At 44.1% G+C, this 19,830-nt stretch overlaps 1 protein-coding gene across 4 annotated transcripts in view; it reads left to right on the top strand.

Moving 5' to 3' along the window:
* Window positions 1-19,830, top strand: part of NOL4 (nucleolar protein 4) — a 219,247-nt gene that overhangs the window by 171,913 nt on the left and 27,504 nt on the right. For all 4 annotated transcript variants that reach the window (XM_036323664.1, XM_036323667.1, XM_036323665.1 and 1 more), the window contains one exon: window positions 39-152. In XM_036323664.1, coding sequence (XP_036179557.1) covers window positions 39-152 — 114 coding nt within the window. The remainder of the gene's footprint in view (window positions 1-38; window positions 153-19,830) is intronic.

The raw sequence follows: 19,830 nt of genomic DNA, 5'->3' as shown, positions 1-19,830 counted from the left end.
AATTTGTTCACGTTTTCTCTCTCTCTCTTCTTTTGTAGTCGCGACCTATCCCTTCCCACCTTACCTCAGCAGTTGCAGAGAGCATCCTGGCCTCGGCCTGTGAGAGCGAGAGCAGAAATGCTGCCAAGAGGATGCGCCTGGAGAAGCAGCAGGTACTGCGCCGCGTGGGGCCGGGGCGCCCAGCCAGCACGTGCGGCTCGGGGAGCCTCCTGTGCATGCTGAATGGGTGGATTTTGAAGTTCACAAAGACAGGGCTTTTGTGTCTTTCTGATAAGAATTTAAACTTGACATTGAAGGTTCGTGAGCGCCATGGAGACCTAGCAACCCAGATGTTCTGTGGTGGGAACCGGACAGTTGTAAATGGATGGGTTACCATTCTGTATGGCATCCTCTCTGAAGGCTGCTTGGTCAAGTCATGGGTCCTAAGTGATCACTTACAATACTTCTGTCAGTGTTCCTGGTTGGTTGTGCTAAGGACCTGATTGTGTTCAATTTTCATGAGCATCAACTTGTCATCCCTGTGGCCCACTGCAAAGTGGCAGCGTGTTGCGCTGGGGGTGGCGAGAGCACCACATAATGGGGCTGATGGGAAGTCCATACGTGGGGACATGACATAATGGAAGTCCATACCCCGGCTCACTCCCTCATTCGCGAATCATTCACTACGTGCCGTCAAGCGTACTCCTGTGTCTCTTTCCTCAGGGAGGATGTCCAGGGCTGTGGTGTGAGTGTGTTTTGTTCGTTGTTCCCTGGGGTTTCACTCAGTTTCTCCCTTGCTTTATCTACATCTTTCTGTCTCCCCTTCTTGTGTCTGGTATGTCTGTCTTTGTTTTATTTTTCTCTCTAGCCCTCTTCCTTAATTATCCATAATACAAAATTAAATTATAGCATAGAATTTAAATATTACCCATAATGTAAGTATTGCACATAGAAGTGTGCTGTATTCTTACTTTTAAATTATTTCTACAACAAATGACGGCGCGCTTCATATTTTTAATTGATATTGGGATGGGAAGATTAAATTGTGAATCCGATTTTGTTTTTCTTTTGAGCCAATGAAAGTAGAAAAATAAATGTTTTTCTATTCCAGGCTTAAATATTGAAAAGTGTTTTAGAATGGCATTATTTTAAATTCAATATGCCTGTTATTAATATGGCGTGTGTTAATAATTTTAAACAATGCAAAAGATGAAGCCTGTAGTTAAATAAAAAATAGTATTGGCTTCAGATAAAATTTATATATGAAAAAGCTAACTTTGAATTTGCTAATAATTCTTTGCTAAGTGTTTATTCACGTATTCATGTTCTCAGTTGTGACTTTTATCATTATTATAATTCTAAACTTTATATTAAAATGAGTTATAGTACTATAAATGGTGGAGCAAAAGTAGGCTTACAGTTGTGAGTATGCAAAATAGAGTTTATTCTTGTATTATTATTAATTATTGTATTATTTTCATATGAACAATGGTAGGCCTACTTTTTCCCTACCCTTCCACCTTGTGTAGTGATGGAGATTACACATTTTGGCATTAAATACATCTGGTTTTGAGTCTCAGCTGTACTCTTACTAATTGCGTAACTTTCAGAAAACTATTTCAATTCTCTCTACCTCTATTTCTTCGTATGCAAGATAAAAAGAATAGCAGTATTAGTCCTATAGGGTTGTTATGAGAACTCTAAATGACAGATTTCTGTTATGTACTTAGCATTTTGCTGGGCTCATAGTAAGTATCAATGAATCAGCTTAGAAAAGATGATTTTTAACTGATGTTCTAACTTTTCTGTTGCATCAATATAAGTAAAACTAAAAAAAGCATTATTTGTACTATCTCTTTCATAAATAGACCGAGTCTGATTTTAAAATCAGACTCGGTCTATTTGAGAGATTATAATTCTAGATATTTTAGTGGCAGGATTCTGGGATTCAGTGGGCTCTCCTGGTTATCGTCTTGCCATAAAGCCATTTAGTCTACATTCTAGAATATTCCTGCATTGTGCCAGTCATATGTAGAGTTGTTATGACTGATTCATGTTAAGTATTACCTATGACATTATTCTGTAATATCCCTCAAAGCTGTTCATCCCCCACTGTGTGGTCAACTACTTGACCACTGTTGGCCTAATCTGTGAAATCGGCATGTGAATATCAAACGCATAGATTTATCTTGAGGATTTAAGAAGGCAGTGCATGCGAAAGCACAGTATGTTTCTTAGTTTAAAGATGTATGATATCTATCCACCATTTGCTTGAGTACCTCAAGGGGTGCGGAAATCCCACCCCTAGCACTAAAGGTCTGCTTGTTACTGAAGCACATGTGCTGTTGGCAGACAGCTGGAGTCATTCCCATGGTCTTTCACTGGGCTCAGGTTTGCTTCCTGGAGCTTCTACCCATTGAAGAAAAACTGCTCACAATCATGAGGAGTGTGACTTTTTTTTTTTTTTAATATATTTTATTGATTTTTTACAGAGAGGAAGCGAGAGAGATAGATAGTTAGAAACATCGATGGGAGAGAAACATCGATCAGCCGCCTCCTACACATCTCCCACTGGGGATGTGCCCGCAGCCCAGGCATATGCCCTTGACCGGAATCGAACCTGGGACCTTTCAGTCCACAGGCCGATGCTCTATCCACTGAGCCAAACCAGTTTCGGCAGGAGTGTGACTTCTTACTACTGTCCTGGAGTAGGGACAAGAATGGGTGGGGACCAGTTGGCCTTCACCCTACTTCCCATATGAGCCATTTCTCCTCTGTACTCAGACACCGTGCTCGTTTATGGCCAGGCTCTGTCACCTGGGAAGGCGGGATGTCCAGTGTCACCCCCATAGCCGTGCTCTTTCCGGGCCCTGCGAGGGCTCAGTGTAGGGTTCATGAGAAATACGGAAGGAATGACAAAAAAATACAGCTTAGGATTTATTGGAAATCTGATAGGCACTTTACAGACGTTTCTCTCATTTAGCATTTTCCACAACCCCATGAGAGCAGGCATTATTATTCTCATTTACAGAGGAGGGAACTGAGGCCGAGAGGTGGGGCGGTTCGTACAAGGTTGCTCAGCTGCGTGAGCAAGTCCGGGTGTAAGTTCACATGGCGTGAGGCTGACACTTGCCATCTCTCCGCGGCCCTGTCCCTTCGTGTTGTGTTCATCGAGGGAAAACCCATGTTCAGGAACCAACTCTTCAGTCGCGTCCCATCTGTGCCTCTGCTCGGTGTTCTTGGCAGTGCGGCTTCTGTTGGAAAACTCCGCTTTCTTCACAGAGACGTTTCCTTCTTCATAGCAACAGGCCTCCCCAGCGAGCAGAGTTACTCCGAGATGCTGTTTCTGTCTCCATATGCGCTTGACCGAGGTTCCCACCTTCCCAAAGTGCTTCGCATCCTCAGAGAGACTGGTCATGCACTGAGAGTGCTGGCTTCCTGAGGGAGTTTTACGTTAAAATGTCGGCACTACTTCTTACTGTGAATTCTGCAGATCTCACTGGACACGCCACACAGAGGCTTCTGCTGGGGATTCTGCACTTCCCACCACAGCATGGCGGTGGGCATCCTCTCCCGATGGGACCCAAACCCTCTCTTTGCACAGGTAGAAGCAGCCAGAGCTCTTGAGGGCTGGCAAGGAGATCATCTTTGGCCGTGAGCATTCTTAACCCAACTCACGATTCTTGGACTTTGCCGGTGACTCAGAGATTCGTCACTGACCCCCTGTCTTTCTGTAGGTACTTGAGGGTCTAAATCAGGGGTCCTCAAACTTTTTAAACAGGGGGCCAGTTCACTGTCCCTCAGATCATTGGAGGGCCGGACTATAGTTTAAAAAACAACTATGAACAAATTCCTATGCACACTGCACATATCTTATTTTGAAGTAAAAAAACAAAACGGGAACAAACATAATATTTGTATTTGCATGTGGCCCGCGGGCCGTAGTTTGAGGACTCCTGGTCTAAAACCTGGACAGTTAAAACCTGGGTTCTATTGAGCTGCACACCTGCCTGCTGGCCGCCCATGGTGAGCCTCAGGTAGGGCTGTCAGTGTGTATGCCCTTCTGAGTTTGTGAAGCTTGATGAATCAGGTACATTTGAAAAGCTCTTTTACCTGTGCACATGAGAGGTGCTGTGGACGGGTGAAGCGCCTTTCCTGCAAGCCCACCTCGGCCAGGATCCGGAGGAGGCGTGTTACCATGTAGCCTCGGCCCTGCAGCAGGCCCGGGGCCAGGACAGCACCTCTTGCTCCATTAGGAATCCGGTATCTCAGAGCTGAGGTCAGTCTTCAGCGTGTTGCAGAATACATTCAGCATCACATTTCTGTTCACATGAAAACCTAGACTTTCTAACGTATCTAGGAAATTGTTCCACACTCTGACACTTCAAAAAGATGGGCAATCTCAGCCTTCCCTTTCATAATTCTGTGACACCGCACATGTGAAAAAATGGTCTTTTTCTCTGCCTCTGCTGTTTCATTACTTTTTCCTCAAAAACAAAGAGATCTCAATGTTCTTGGTGACAATTTAACTAACTAGACAGAGGCAGGGAATCAAACCAACACCCTCTGTGTGCATGGGACAGCGCTCAGCTAACTAGAACATACCAGTCTGGCCAACGGTTTCTCTCTTTGATGGACAGGACTCTGAATCTGGAAACTTCATTTCTTTTGGGTGACATGTATGGGTTTGGGGGAGAATAGGAACCAGCCTCAATTTCTGATTTTTTATTTTATTTTTATTTTTTTGCCTTTCTGTTGCTCATTTGTATTCTGGCTTCATTGAAAATTCTCCCACATTTTTATAGAAATTATTTTTTTAAAAAACTTTGGGCACATCTTTAGCTTAGAGTGTTATTAATTTCAAGTTGATAAATGTCAGTACGTGAGTAGGTGGTTTGAATTCAGACAGAGAAATTCAACATGTTATGTTGATACACTTCTCAGTGCCAAAGTCAGGAGAACATATGGTTTCCTAGGTTCTCCATGAAGACAGCATTTTCATTAATATCACTTGTTTTACAACCACTTATTTTTAGGCTTAGCGGATAAATGAAGAATCTGACATATTTGGTTTATGCCAATATATTCCTTTTTTTGTAATTTGTTTTCTCATAATCTGTTCATTCCTTGCCCTGTCTCTTCTCTTTAACCACGTTAAAACCCATTAGTTACTCTGGAAAAAAATAATGTTTTGTGTATTGGGGAAATTTAGTCATAGTCACAAAGTTTTTATAAAATTAGCTAATGCAATAGCCAGGCAAATGGAACTGTGCTTCCTGCAGAGACTGGAGTTTGGCACGGTTCATGGGGGACCGCAGCCACGAGACACGCATGCTGCTCCGTTACCCAGCACTTAGGAGAGCAGGGCTTCCGGAGAGCTGGTATTCCAGGCAGCTGAGGACTGCCACCTTTCTTTTTCTTTATTGATTAAGGTATTACATATGTGTCCTTCTCCCACCTTGCCCCCCCTTCACCCCCTCCACTCATGCCCTCACCCCCCTGGTATCTGTGTCCATTGACTGCCACCTTTTAAAATGCTTTTGTTTCCCTAACCGGTTTGGCTCAGTGGATAGAGCATCGGCCTGCGGACTCAAGGGTCCCGGGTTTGATTCCAGTCAAGGGCATGTACCTTGGTTGCGGGGACATCCCCAGTGGGGAGTGTGCAAGAGGCAGCTGATCGATGTTTCTCTCTCATCGATGTTTCTAACTCTCTATCCCTCTCCCTTCCTCTCTGTAAAAAATCAATAAAATGTATTGTAAATAAAATAAAATGCTTTTGTGATCAGAGTGGTGGGGTGTCCTTTCCACCCTGGGTTCTCGGGGTGGGGTCCTTAGGCTAGCTCAGGAAAAGGGCTGCGTGATCTCATTTGTGTGGAAGTGCATCCCTGGGTTCCCCAAGTCCCCTTCCCGGCATGGGAGTGCTGCTGGGTCTCAGCAGAGCTAGAGGCAAAGCCAGGGTCCGGAGCTTCCGTTAGTGCTGGCGCCGGGTCCAGTTCCGCGTCAGGCTGGCTGCAGCCCACCAGTCCGCTGTGTTGGGGTGAATGCAGGAGAGCGCGCCCCGAGCAATAGCCCAGGAGCATGAGAGGAACCAAAAGCACAAGAGCCTAAGAGCGCAGATTCCTTTTAGGGATTAAATGTCCCCAACTTCGTGCCCTTGCAGTGGCCACGCTCATTCTGGCCAATGACCTGTTCCCAGGTGACTGACAGCCAAGGACCTTCCAGATGTCACCCCAACTTTACTGGGCCCGTGTCTATTGTCCTCCCTGTCCGGTCCCTTCCCCCTTCGATCCCGGGGGAATAGACTGGTAGCTCTCTGGGGAGGGTAAGGCTTTAGCTTCCGGGTGAAGCTGCCCCAATAATATGCCTGTAACATCTGGCCTTCCCTTTGCGTCTTTCCTGTTGTTTATAACGAGGTTAATTATAATGGCATCAATTTCGCTTTCATTTTTAGTGGAACTATTTCTAAAATATCGGTGCATCTTTATAACAAAAGGCTTCTGACCCTAAGTTTCAATGATGGGTTCATCTGTTAACCTTTACTCAAGCCCATGCAGTCTGGCATCTGAGCGGCAGCCCTAGGCCTGGGTATAAATTTTATTTTATATAAGAACAGGTGCCGGGACAGGTGGTCTTACAGAGTCCGTGCGGGAGCGAATCCCCAGGAGGTCAGCTTGCTCTCTTGGTGACTTGCCTCTTTTCCCTGATGTCGAAGGGCGCCTGACATTCTGATTCGCTTGCCAGCAATGTTGACCTTTTCCTATCCATTTTGCCGAAATGGCTCAATCTCCCAAGTTCCTCGCCTTCACGAAGACGCCCCATCGTGTTTTCTTTGCCTTGTCAACAATATATTTTTTAAAATTTTCCTTTTGCTTCAGCCCCGTGGTTTTAAGATGACTAAAGGTCAGCCTGCATCTGTTTTTATCTGCACCCTGCTCATCGGGTGTAAGGAAAAGGCTCTGGCTGCTTTAAGCGTTTATGCAGAGCAGTTTTCTAAGAGTCCTTACTGCTCTCTCTCTGACACTTAGCAGATCAAACACCAAGCCACACTCATCTGTCCCCTTTTCACGGTTTGCCGAGAATGTAAGCAGGATCGGGACAGCACTGTGACTTATGCAGTTACATGGGAAGTCCAGTAAGATCTCCTACATTCAGAGACAACTTCTCATGAAACACTTCTCTGGTAACACCCCGGGCTCTTTGTGGCCTGTTGGTTTGGGTGTTCGTTTTATTTAGGAAACATACAGTGCGTTCTGGCCCTGACGCTCAGGACACTCGGCACCCCAGCACGTGGCAGGCACAGCCACTGTTTTCGTCCCTGGGGTTTGTGTGTGGCCTCCTGTTCCCAAATCCTCTAGAAAAGCTGCGTGAGGCTTAAGGCTTGGTGCTGGAAAGAGGGCAGCGAGCCGAAGTTCAAAAGAGGTCAGAGCTGTGACTGTAAACCTAATAAAATAGGTGGATGCAAGAGAGAAGTTTGTCTAAATCCCAGAGGCATTAAGATTTCCATCAACTGCAGGAGTTAAAGCTCCTTACCAGTGCCTTTCCCGTTGGCTATTACTCTGTCTCTGCTACATGACTGCTTTCCGGTGGGGGACCTGAGGCCTGGGAGGCGGGGAGCCTGTGCTTCAGGCCTGGGAGAGTGTGGGGGTGTCCTCGACATCCACGTGGGCATCCACACAGCGTCGCTCCACTTGGGGATTAATTACGCACAGCTTTTCAAAAGCGCCCCCTTTTACACATGATCAACATTTTTACAACTGGGACATATTAGACTCATTTGTAAAAACTAGAGCTACAGAGGACCTTACACACTACTGAACTTAATACATTTATTTTATATAAGAAACAGGCCTGGACGAGTTTTGTTTTTTTCCAGTTTAGACCGACCTTCCTTCCTTCTGTGATTTTTCCTATTTCACTAGAAACAGAATCAATCAATCTCTCTCTCTCTCTCTCTCTCTCTCTCTCTCGCTCTCTCTCTCTCGCTCTCTCCCTCTCTCCCTCTTTAAAGACCAATACAGTACAAAGAATTTAGCTCCCTGTTGACTTCAGGGTAATGTTCTGAGTAATGAAACTCAGGATGCTTCATAAATTGCAAATCATATGCCGTCAGATATTCGAACATGCAAGGGTTTGAATCCTCTTTGGAATGCAGAACCCAGGAGGTCACATGATTTCACTACATTTTTCTATCAGTTTTTATTGCCTATGAAGCAAATTAGAGGAAGTCCAATGAGGCTGTCAAACTTGGTAGGGAACTTCCCAGGTATCCATGTGTCTTCTTTAATCCTTTATGTAGGATTCTGCACTTGGGGTAGTTTTAAAAACTACAGAATCCTTCCTATACTTTTCTTACATTAAATTAGTTTATTGAGCTATTAGTTTGTTAGTTATTTGATCATTTTATATTCTAAGAACAAAGTTTGTTGAAACCATTTCAAATACCCTGACTCAATTTTAAATTCCAACCTCTTCACTACTCAAAGTGTCCGCTCAACTATATTTGGGAAATAAGTCAGCGTATGTATGGGAAGCATACCTATATCATCACACTCTTGCAGGTGTATTATCTTGTATGTTAATGTTGACCTCCCGTAAATTTTCTCACGTATCTTTGTCCCAAAACTCAGCGAGGTGTATGTCATCACTATCACTACTTATGACTAAAAATTACACTGGAGGAATGCAGGTCCCCACGGTTGCTCCTGCTCTCTGTCTGTATCAATGCCAGTTTGGGGATGTAGAGAGAGGTGGGTGTGGAGCAGGATTCTTAGTCCTCTAAGGGCATCCTGACCCTGCCCACCAGTCTGCCATATGGCTCCCCCTCTCTGCTTGTGTCTGTCTGCGCGCCCACCTTAAAGGGTACCTGCCTTAAGGAGCCCCTCCTGGAGCAGATCTCAGCCCACAAAGCCGAGTCCCTCTCCTCGCTCTCTGTGGAGACAACGTATGCCAGGACTCCATTGTAGATCCCACCCATTGCCGTGGCCCCCACGTGTCTCCGAATATGGCTCGACCATTTTGTATCACGCTGTAGAACTGAAGCATCTTGTGCTTTTCATTACTCTGAGCCCACAAAGATACCTAGTTATATCCTGGGAATGGGGTAACCACTCAATAAGTAATCCATATGTGGCTGGACGTAGCATGGCAAAAAGGTTGGTTTCAGGGAAGGAGAGAGCCTTTTAATGAGGTGCCCGCTAACACAATAGGAATGCTTCCTGAGAAACATAAGTAAGGTGTGGCCGAATGGACAGGAATCACCGGAATTAACACTGCGACTCGAAATGCTGTCGGCCTGGTAAACACAGTTTTAGCATCGGATAGAGAAAATCACAATACAGTGCGATAGGAACCAAGGGGGTAGGCTGGGAGGGGACGAAGAACGTCTTACATTTTGTTCTTTGGACACGCTGCTTTTCACCGCTCAGTGTGAAAAGGCGTCAGCTTTTAGGTTTCTGGCAAAGCAATTACAGGGAGACACATGCCGGGAGCTGACCCGCCACTTGCCCCTGTAGTTGTCATAGCAGCAGGCTGACGGCACAGCTTGTCACCAGAGCGACCCCAGCTGTGGGGGAAGTTCCGCCCTAAATGCAACATATGGAACATTAATATTCAAGTTTGTATGCTGTTCCTTAATGGTGGCCGTCCTTTTCCTCTGTTCCACGCTTATCTGACGTTTAAGGACTCGTTCCATGAGAAGTCCAGGTTTAAAGGCCGTGGACCATAGGTAGATACTGTGCATCTAGGCTCTTGTTCCGTGGGGAGAAGCTATTTTAAAGTGTTACTGAGGAGAGAAAGGTTGGGGTGCTGTAACCTGGGTGTAGTTTTGTTTTGGTTTTGGTTTTTTAAGCTATGTGTGCTGTGTCTGTACTCAGCAAATAAATGACTTATCCTTATTTACTCTTTACTTATTCACAAACATATGCATGTGCCTGCTATGTCTATGTCTTATACACAAAAGAGAACTCTTGCCGAAACCGGTTTGGTTCAGTGGATAGAGCGTCGGCTTGTGGACTGAAAGGTCCCAGGTTTGATTCCGGTCAAGGGCATGTACCTGGGTTGCGGGTACATCCCCAGTAGGAGATGTGCAGGAGGCAGCTAATCGATGTTTCTCTCTCATCAATGTTTCTAACTCTCTATCTCTCTCCCTTCCTCTCTGTAAAATATCAATAAAATATATTTAAAAAAAAAAAAAGAGAACTCTTAAAAACTATGTATAAAAAGGTCTACATACCCTGGCCAGTTTTTCCCAGTATTTAGAGCATCAGCCCGCAGACCAAAGGGTCCTGGGTTTGATTTCTGGCTAATGGCACATACTTGGTGGCAGGTTTGATCCCTGGCCCTGGTAGGGGCATGTACAGAAACAATCAAACTATGTGTGTCTCTCATGTAGATGTTTCTCTCTCTCTCCTCCTCCTCCTCCCTCTCTTCCACTTTCACACACAAAAAAAAAATCAATGGAAAAAAATATCCTCAGGTGAGGATTAAAAGAAAATAATAATCAAAAAGGTGTACATATATATAAATACATTATCCTATATAATAAAAGACTAATATGCAAATTGTCCCCTTGACTGGGAGCTCCACCTGGAGTTTGACCAGGGGGCGGGGCCGGCCCCAGCCTCTCCCCTGGCTGGCCCTGCCCCCGATTGCCCCTCCCATCCCAATCGGACGGGGCTGGCCAGCCAACCACCTGAGACTTCTCCCCCCGGCTGGCCTGGCCCAATCGGCCCAATGCGGGAGGACTGGCCAGAACCCACCCATACACAAATTTATGCACTGAGCCTCTAGTTTCCACATAAACTAGAGAGCATCAATATATTACAAAAGGAAGCTTTGGGATCATTGCTGGGGTACTCATTTGTGGTTTTGAAATGGTGCTTTTGGTTTAGTAGGCTAAATTTCACATGAATGTGGACATGTCCTCCCCAAACTGAAGTCTTAATAGCAACATGAAATAATATATCATTATGCAGTCCTGTTTTATAAACAGCAACATTAAATAGCATATCATTATGTAGTCATATCTTGTAAGCAGTTATAAATATTAATGCATGCACAATCTAAACATTCAGATAAACTGCTGACAACTGCCTAATTTTTAGCAAGGAAAAAAGTGAGTTCTGTTCCAGTGATAAGTAAGATGCATGCCAATCTTGGATGATTTTACCTAAAACAACAAAAAAATTAAAATCCTAATACTATGATCAACAGAGACCCTGTGTATTCTAAGTCATGATCTTAAAGAATTTCTAAATGTTTTCTAAACCCTATGGGACTCTGGAGCAGGCATCAGGTAAGGGTTATAAGCTGTGGGTGTTAGTATATCCACATCCATGAGGGCGTTTTTTTCTCCCCCCCTTTGTTTCTCAGTCAACATGTATTGTTACCTTTAGGGGAAAGCAAAAAATTGCATCTTTTTCACATTTTTTTTTAGCTAATGAAAATATAAATAATGCTACTGACAAAAAATAGAAGTATAATCAAAGTAGTAATATTTTGTTTTTGCTTAAAGCTTAAGGAAAATTAATATATTGACTCTATAGCAATTTCAAACCAGCATTTCATATTACAAAAAAAATGCATATATAATAAACAATTCCTGATAAACTAAATTTAAGATTTAGAATTTAAATTGCTTTAGGGGAGTTTTTTAAAAAGCTCAGCAGCACAATTTGTGTGGACACGAGAATATGTAAAATTTAGTGTGTTATTATATTAACTTACTAGAGGCCTGATGCATGAAATTCGTGCAAGAGTAGACCTTCCTTCCTCCGGCTGCCGGCACCGGCTTCCCTCTGGCACCCAGGACCAGGGCTTCCCTCCAGCCGCTGGCAGGCACCCGGGACTCCGGCTTCCCTTGCAGCCTCAGCTTCCTCCGGAAGGTTGTCCGGAAGAATGTCCGGAAGGACGTCCAGTCTAATTAGCATATCACGCTTTTATTGTTATAGATCTTTAAGAATGTTTAAAAACAGAAAATATGTTCACCTGAATGGCACAGAAATTGAGACTACACCCAATCTAATCTAAGTCCATGCACTGTATATGAAGAGACACTTCTATATAGTTCCTGCAACAGGCATAGTATACCCATCCCAAAAGAGAGAAATGGGATTTAAGAAAAAAAAAAAAAAAAAAAAGGTTGATAGGTACCAACAAGTCCAAAGCCCAGAAGGATAAATTCCATTCAATTTCAAGCCTGAGAATCATTATCTGTGGCCCCAACTCTGTCCTCCCTGCGCCCTGGGCCCTCCCTGCCAAGGACATCTGGTCGGCTGGCCTCGGTCAGCTCTGCCCTCTCTCTCTCTGCATCTCCAGCTGTGCCCAGGGGTCATTCTTCTCTCATCCCGTCCCCTTCAGTCTCTTTCCGTTCAGGCTGCCTGTCTTCAGCTGGTATGAAGCCCTCAGAACCTGTCAGTCTCCCTGAGAGGCTGAGGGACTGGGCTGCTTGACTTGAGGACCTCTCACACCTCCTTCCTGGGTAGCCTCTCTGTCACCAGCCCCTGCTGAGATGGCTGGGTAGACCCATGGCGTCACGCACCCAATCTCCCTAGCTACCCGAGGATTGTCCAGCACACCCTGTTTTCCAAGCAAGCTTTCTGGAAAATCTCCCTGGTCGTCAAGTGCTGGTTCCTGTGTGTTAAGAAATCTAATTCATAACTTGAGCTAACGTCCAATTTTAATTTTCCATTTTTTGAAGAATGTGTATATGGCTTTATGCCCATGAGTTACACCTAATAGGAATTTACCAACAGAACTATTGAAGACTTAGCGTTTAAAGTGTATTATATATGCAAAATATACAACCGCTTTCAAGGATTTTTAAATGGAAATAACATAAATGATCTTTGCGTTTTATTTATTTGTTTTATTAAATTGATTGGGATGACATAGATCAACATGAACATACAGGTTTCAGGTGTGGGTTTCTGCGTTACCAGATCTGTATATTGTACCCTGTGCTGAACACCCAAAGTCAAATCTCCTCCTGCCACCATATATTAGGACCCACTTTCCTTTGGTAACATTGAGTTTTATTTAGAGACTTGAAGTAGGGTCAGTATTTCTACTCAATTTTTTTAATTACATGAATTAAACATTTTTTATCATCAGGAGACTGGCATAGTGTCTCTCTCTCTCTGTCTCTCTTTCTCCCCCCTGGTGTACATAGTATAGATAATGCTTACACAAAATGAACATTTATATCAAAATATGAAGAAATTAAGAGCCTTTGAATTCCAAACTGGAATTCAACAGGAGGAGAATTAGCCTTGTTGCCTATCGACATACGCTCTGCTCTTTCATGAATCATGTGCTCCATTGTGAACTTCCTGCCAGACAGGTGTAAGTGCTGTGTGTAAAGTACCTCCACCCCCACCACGCAATCATGCTTTCTACAAAAACCTTACTCTTTTGCGTTTTCCTAAATATTTTTAGTTGTGACGTTAAGCATAAGATGGGGATATTATGTAGATTTAATTTTTTCTGCTTGAGAGAGAGAGAGAGAAAGCTCCTACAGACCCCTTGGCTATGCATTGCAGTCCTGCGCACAGCTCCTAATGGAGGCCATCTGTGATTAGACTTGTAATAAGTGCTTTTTAATGATGGGTAGGAAACCAGTTAATGATGAGCTGCTTCTTGAAAAGTACTGTCCATTCATTCGCTGTCAAGTGCTGACCGCGCTTTAAATGAGTCCACCCTGTTCTAAAATCAAACTGAAATGAACACGCGTTTGTGCATCTGTCTTTTGTTTCCCTTATGGCTTCCTCTGAAACTGAGAGCACCGGCACATTTGCAGCGATCCATTCACTATCCAGAGGCCTTCAGCAAGGCCACTTCTGAAAAGCTTATGCACCTTAGAATGAAGGCAAGCACAGCAGCATCTCGAATTCACCCCCAGACAAGACTGGGGCTGCTGGCCACTAATTCCTTCCCTTCGTCCCTTTCTGAGCAGCCCGCTCAGGACCAGGAGAGGGGCTGCCACTCTGTCCTTGTGACATGCCAGGGCCTTGTGTTCTTCCAACCCCGGATGTGAGGTAAACGTAGTGGGTGCTTTTGCTCCTGTTCGTGAAGCCCAGATGCAGACCCTGGGGCTGGGCCACGCCTGTGGCCACAGGCTCCCATGTGAAGATGAGTCACACTCATTAGGTCTTTGGTTATTTCCAGGAATAGTTGTCACGACTTGCTTCAGCAAGCCAGAAAAGCACTGCTCCAGTATTTCTGAAAAGAAGCAAAAAGAAACAGAATTGAATCATACATTTCTCAGTGCACTGAGACCCAAGCCTATCAAAAGAGTACAGTGGGGGTGACCCATGGGCAGTGGACTGCAGAAGTGTTTTGTTTGGCCTGGACGTTGCTGTAAAATGTTTGCCTCTGAACCCTTCTCAGTGGTGCCTGTGCTCTTGAGTTCACCACTGTCCCCAGTACTTCCTGCCGTCCTATCCCAGGATCTCTTCACTCATTTATAATCCTCGCCTGGCCCCTAGAGGCAGCTGAGTTTGGCATCTGACGTGTAGCAAGACTTTGCTTTTCAGTATTCTTAGTCTTTTATCACCTGAACACATTTGCCAAATTTGTGCTTTAAAAATTAAAGCTTTGCTAATCCTTGGAAAAAATAATTGGGGTGAGAAACAAGATAGTCTTTAGATGTTTTGCCCATTTCCACTTACACAAATGCACAGAGACTGCCTCCTCTACACACTTCTGTAGTACCCTAGAAAATTATGTGAATGGAACAGGAGTAAGGAACCTATTTAAATTGGGCTCTTTCCTGTATTTTAGCCTGGAAAAATGTGTTTTTGCCCTTGAGAGGATACTGGCTATATTAGAAATAATACATATATTAATAAGAACATGTGAAGAATATAGGAATACTAGAGGCCCGATGCATGAAATTTGTGCAAGAGTAGGCCTTCCTTCCCCCGGCTGCCAGCACAGGCTTCCCTCCGGCTGCCGGCAGGCACCTGGGGCTTCATCTGGAAGGTTGTCCGGAAGGATGTCCAGTCTAATTAGCATATTACGCTTTTATTATTATAGATAAATCAAACTCAATTAGGAACTTTGGTACAAAACATGAAAGGAAAACAATTGAGCAAAATCATTTCTTTACCTCTTGGCATGCGTCCATCTGTATTCAGATGGAACGGAATTGCCTGCGACTTGTGGGGAGCTCAGAGGGAAAGAAGCCTCAGGGTCCCCAAGTAGGTGAACACATCATTTATGCTCGGTCGTAGCCAAGATGTGTTTAGTTTGTAAATGGGGCCAGAGCCCCTAAGCTGGGATGCTATTTATAAGGCAAAAAATTAACTAGTTAATTAATTAGGCTCTGAAAGTGAAGGGTGCCTGGGACTCAGCACCCTGAAAGCCCACGGCTCATGATACACTTGAAAGCAGTGGGTGGGAAGGCAGCCGCCAGCAAGCACCCGCGGGCACACAGCTGACAAGCACACTGTGGAACCAGGGCCTCACTGCGACGTTAGTCTTCTGTGGAATTTAAGAGACTCAGACTGTTTCTCTTTTCTCGGCGGCGGTGTTAAATACTCTCCCCATTAACATTTCACTCTACGGTCCTCAAAAAGCTTTACAAAGATGAATATGAGCCTATTGGGATGGATTCTGCAGGACAGACAGAACTGTGTCCCTTTGTTAGCCCAAAGGCACCAGGACAGAAAAGGAGTGGAGGGTGAGCCCCCACATTTAACTGCAGCTGTGGGTGCGCCCCTGACTGAAAACAGGGTGTCTCACAAGCTGCTCCCGGGGTCACAGGCAGGACTGTGCCCTCATTCCCGTGGGAAGGCTCACAGAGGCAGAGCAGGAGGAAGGTTTAGCTCATTTGCATAATGTAGGCCCCTGGAAATTAAAAGTATTAATCACCTTGCTAATTCTGTATGGACATGAAACACTGCTGGTCAGCAAACCCAGCTTCCTGCACAGCGCCTGGGCTGAAACTAGCAGCCAGTCCACCCCCGGGGAGTTCTGAGTGAAGATGATGCTGAATTCATGGGGAAATATCCCAGGCCGTTTCATTGTCTTGCACTTTATTTTTATTTTAAAGGCTGTTTTAGGATAAAAACAGCCCTGCCTTCATAATAACTGAATGGTGTTTGTAATTGAAGCTACAGTTTAGTGCGGTTAGCAAATTTTATAAGATTAAGAAACAAGCTTGAGTTTCTGCTTATAAACATCTGAAGATATACCTAAAAACAGATATATTTACTGTGGATGCAAAAAATATCAATATTTAGCATCCATTATAGTATTTTGTATGAAGGAAACATGAAAACAGGGTACTTTTATTTGAATTTTTCTCAATTCTGTTGCCACAGAGAAGCATTGGGTATTAGAACAGTATCACTGGTTAGACCAAGCTATGTGAATGCTTCCATGACATAATTAAAGCAAACCCTGGGGATCACCGAGATCTTTGGATATGAGAAACGTTTCAGGACAAGTGTAGAATGGATTTCTGTGCTCCGTTTACACACACACACACATCTAAATCACATGATTGCCTCTTTTTTATCATTCCATTTTTGGCTAATTGGCGCATGTATATTTCTCAGCAAGGCCTTCCCTCTTGGACATCCATCTCTAATCATTTTTTATATCATCCTGTATTATTTTATTAACGGTTATCACCGTCTGAACTTATATTTTTTCACTTCTTCCTCTCCTCTTGTCTGTCTCCTGTTGCATGCCTCTAGGCCCCTGGAGAACAGGGATCCCGTCTGTTTAATCTGACGATAGAGTCTCAGCACCCGCTGCGTGCAGCCTAGCGAACAGAAGACATTTGGTAGAACATTGTTTAGACAACTCGCTAACCAGTAACAGTGATTGAATAAGACTTTGTCCTGGGTTGTGCATGGGAGATCATGAAAAGGGTGCCTGTTGAATGTGACACAGGCCTCCAGCTCAGGAGACTGTATCAATGAAGGCATCACGAATCGAGATCAAGAATTCAGGAGGCAGAGCAAATTATGGCTGAGAAGTGAGAACGTGAGAAGATCCAGTGTTCAATTTGACAAGCTGAGTGGGAAGCCCCTATGCAGTATGTAGTGTACATCCGGTAAAGAGCTGAAAATGTGGACCCGGGGACAGGTCGTCTTTATAGATGTGGGTTTAGATTTCGAGGTCTTCAGTGCAGAAGGGGGTCGAGGAAGACCTAAACGGGATGAGATCTTTCCGGGAAAGGAAGAGACGCAGAGAGAATCAGAATGGAAGGAAAAGAGAAACGTAGTCAGACTGATTGTACCAACATTTATCCTGGAGTTGACGGCCGTTATATAATCAGCATCTACAGGAAGGGAGCCACTAATCTGCAAACACAGGTGGCACTCAGGAACATTAGTGTGTTTACTTGTGCGTATTTTTGATAAGTCAGAGAACTTCTTAAAATTAATGACTTCCTGAATAACAAATGAACTTCTCGTTGTAGAGGCAAACAATTATAAACTTTATATCTGATCTATGAAGAAATATGCCAACAGTGGTATTTCTCTTTCTACATATTCTGCATACCCTACCCCCACAGTCACCGTGCTAAACAGGAGCACTTCACATAACTAAGTTGTGAGTAACAGAAGCAGGACTGGTGAGGGGAGCATTTTTAACAGCAGAGCGTTTACGTCTGTATTCATGTAACACCCACATGTGGTCAGGCGTAAGCAATGTGTTTTAAATTCATCGCAAGGTTATTTATTGTTAGATTACTTCCCATTGTCTGATGCATGTTCCCTTTAAAACTTAATTTCACATTAATGTAAAAGCATTATCACTCTGCGATTCAGGCCTCACCATTTTTATGGCTTTTATAATTACCTTAATTTGACTATTTCATAATTAATATACTTGAAAACTCAGAATGGTTGGGTAATTTTTATGCCCAGTTGAAACCAAATTAGTATAATCCGTAAGCTTTTATTCCAACGTGTAGGAATTCAGATCTCAGTTATAGGGCTCCTGCAAGGTGTACAGTTCAGGTGGACTCACGTTTGCTGAATGATTGATCATAATGGCCATTAGAAGGAGCCGAAGGAACCCACTGTTGGCGTGACCGTGGGGAGGAGTCGTTCCTTTGCTCCGGCAACCAGGCCGGCTCACCTGCTTCTCATTTTGAAACCATCCATGATTACCTCCCAACATCGGCATTGAAACAGCATCGTTAGTCAAGTATCTAGACTTGCTCAAAAGGAAATGAAAAGGACGAAAATAGCCATGACCAAGTTTTTAACTTTTATTTTTCAAGTGTCTGCCGGCCAGTTCAGCCTAATCTTCTTTAAGTCAAAGTGAAAACTCTCAAGACCAGACTCAGAAGCGTCGTCGGATAGATGGGTGGGACCTCTCCGCTGCTAGTGGGGGTGAGGTTTTTGGGGTGCCGCTGAAATCAGCATTTCTGGAGGCCCTCACGGGAGGATGAGATGGGGTAGGAAGCTTTATTTATGTGGAATTGCACCCCTATGTTGGCAAAGTCTCATTTCCCTTAACCCAGTCCTAGAAGTGCTGCAGCTGGCAATTCAGTTGGGCCGGAAGCAGAGCCAGTGTCCGGAGCATCCCTCTCACGGGGAGCTGGTCCGGCAGAGCATCCGGCTAGTTCCCGTCCAGCAGTCCAGTGTGTGGGTCCATCAGGCTCTGAGCCATGTGGGCAGATGCAGGGGAGCCGAGGGAGCGTGCCCCCCACAACAGGAGTCCCAAGAGAACCAAGAGAGCTTAGGTATCTCAAATCTCTGAGCATGTGGTGGCCACACCTACTTTGGCCGCTGACCTGCTCCCAGTGTGACTTACAGGAAAGAACCTCCCCAGCACCACCCAGACTTTACTGGGCATGCCTGTAGATTGCAGCTTCCTGGCCACGCTGCACCGATGGCACGTCTGTAAAATCTGGCATTCCCTTGGCTCATGTTCTCTTATTGATAACTAGGTTATTACATCCGCATCATTGGATTCAGGGTAACTGACACTTGGAGTAAATAAATAGGATCTGAAGTCACTTTTAAAGCACTCGCCCTGAGTTTTGTTGACTTACGCTCCTATAGCAATCTGTGGCAATGTATCCAACCATCATTTTAACATAAATTGTAGCCTGACCTCGTGCTTTGGGGAACATAGCCATGGACGTGAAAAGAAAGTCAGTTTGTTTCTCTTATTTTATCTTTTAAAGTGGCATGCATTATTTTTTACTTGATTTGAATGAAAATGTTAGTCAAAATAGGTTAATACCCGTGAGTTTAGTTGAGCATTAATCAATAACATAGACATATTATGTGGACAACATAAATTAAACATGTAGCTTTGTTATCAGTCATGACCCAGAAGAAACTAATTAAATCCCTTTATAAATCCCCTTTATGGATCACAGATTTGATTACATTGTAGATAAAATAATGTACCTCTTGCTGCCCAGCATCATACTCTAGATAACCATTATGTGGGTATTAGCCTTAATCTGCTGACATCACCGTGTTAATAGGATCTTTATGTAACAGCTAATGGTGAACTGCTCTAAAAAGTCTTATCAACTTCCACTATGCCTCTCAAAGTTTAACATACAAAGCATTTCTTCTGAATTTTTAGTACAGCTGCAATGTTTTATGGCTAAAGCTATATGGCTATAACTATCATGGTTAGAATCTTGCTTGGAGGGAATTTACTAATTGTTAGAATGTAATGGTGTTGGCACTGTTTAGACTCCCCATCTTCAATAGGATATTTGGCTCGAGGTATTTTATCTGTAGCAAGCATGTCAAACAAGGCGTGTGGCCCGCTGGTGCGAGTTTGACATGCTTGATCTATAGCAATCTGAAAACTAAAGAACTAATGTATATACAGTTTTATTCCCTATGTGGTTTTCTTGCATAT

This window comes from Myotis myotis, unplaced genomic scaffold (genome assembly GCF_014108235.1).
Source record: "Myotis myotis isolate mMyoMyo1 unplaced genomic scaffold, mMyoMyo1.p scaffold_m19_p_9, whole genome shotgun sequence".
Lineage (NCBI taxonomy): Eukaryota > Metazoa > Chordata > Mammalia > Chiroptera > Vespertilionidae > Myotis > Myotis myotis.
The sequence above is the reverse complement of the archived record's forward strand: the minus strand, read 5'-3'. Positions and strand labels throughout refer to the sequence as shown.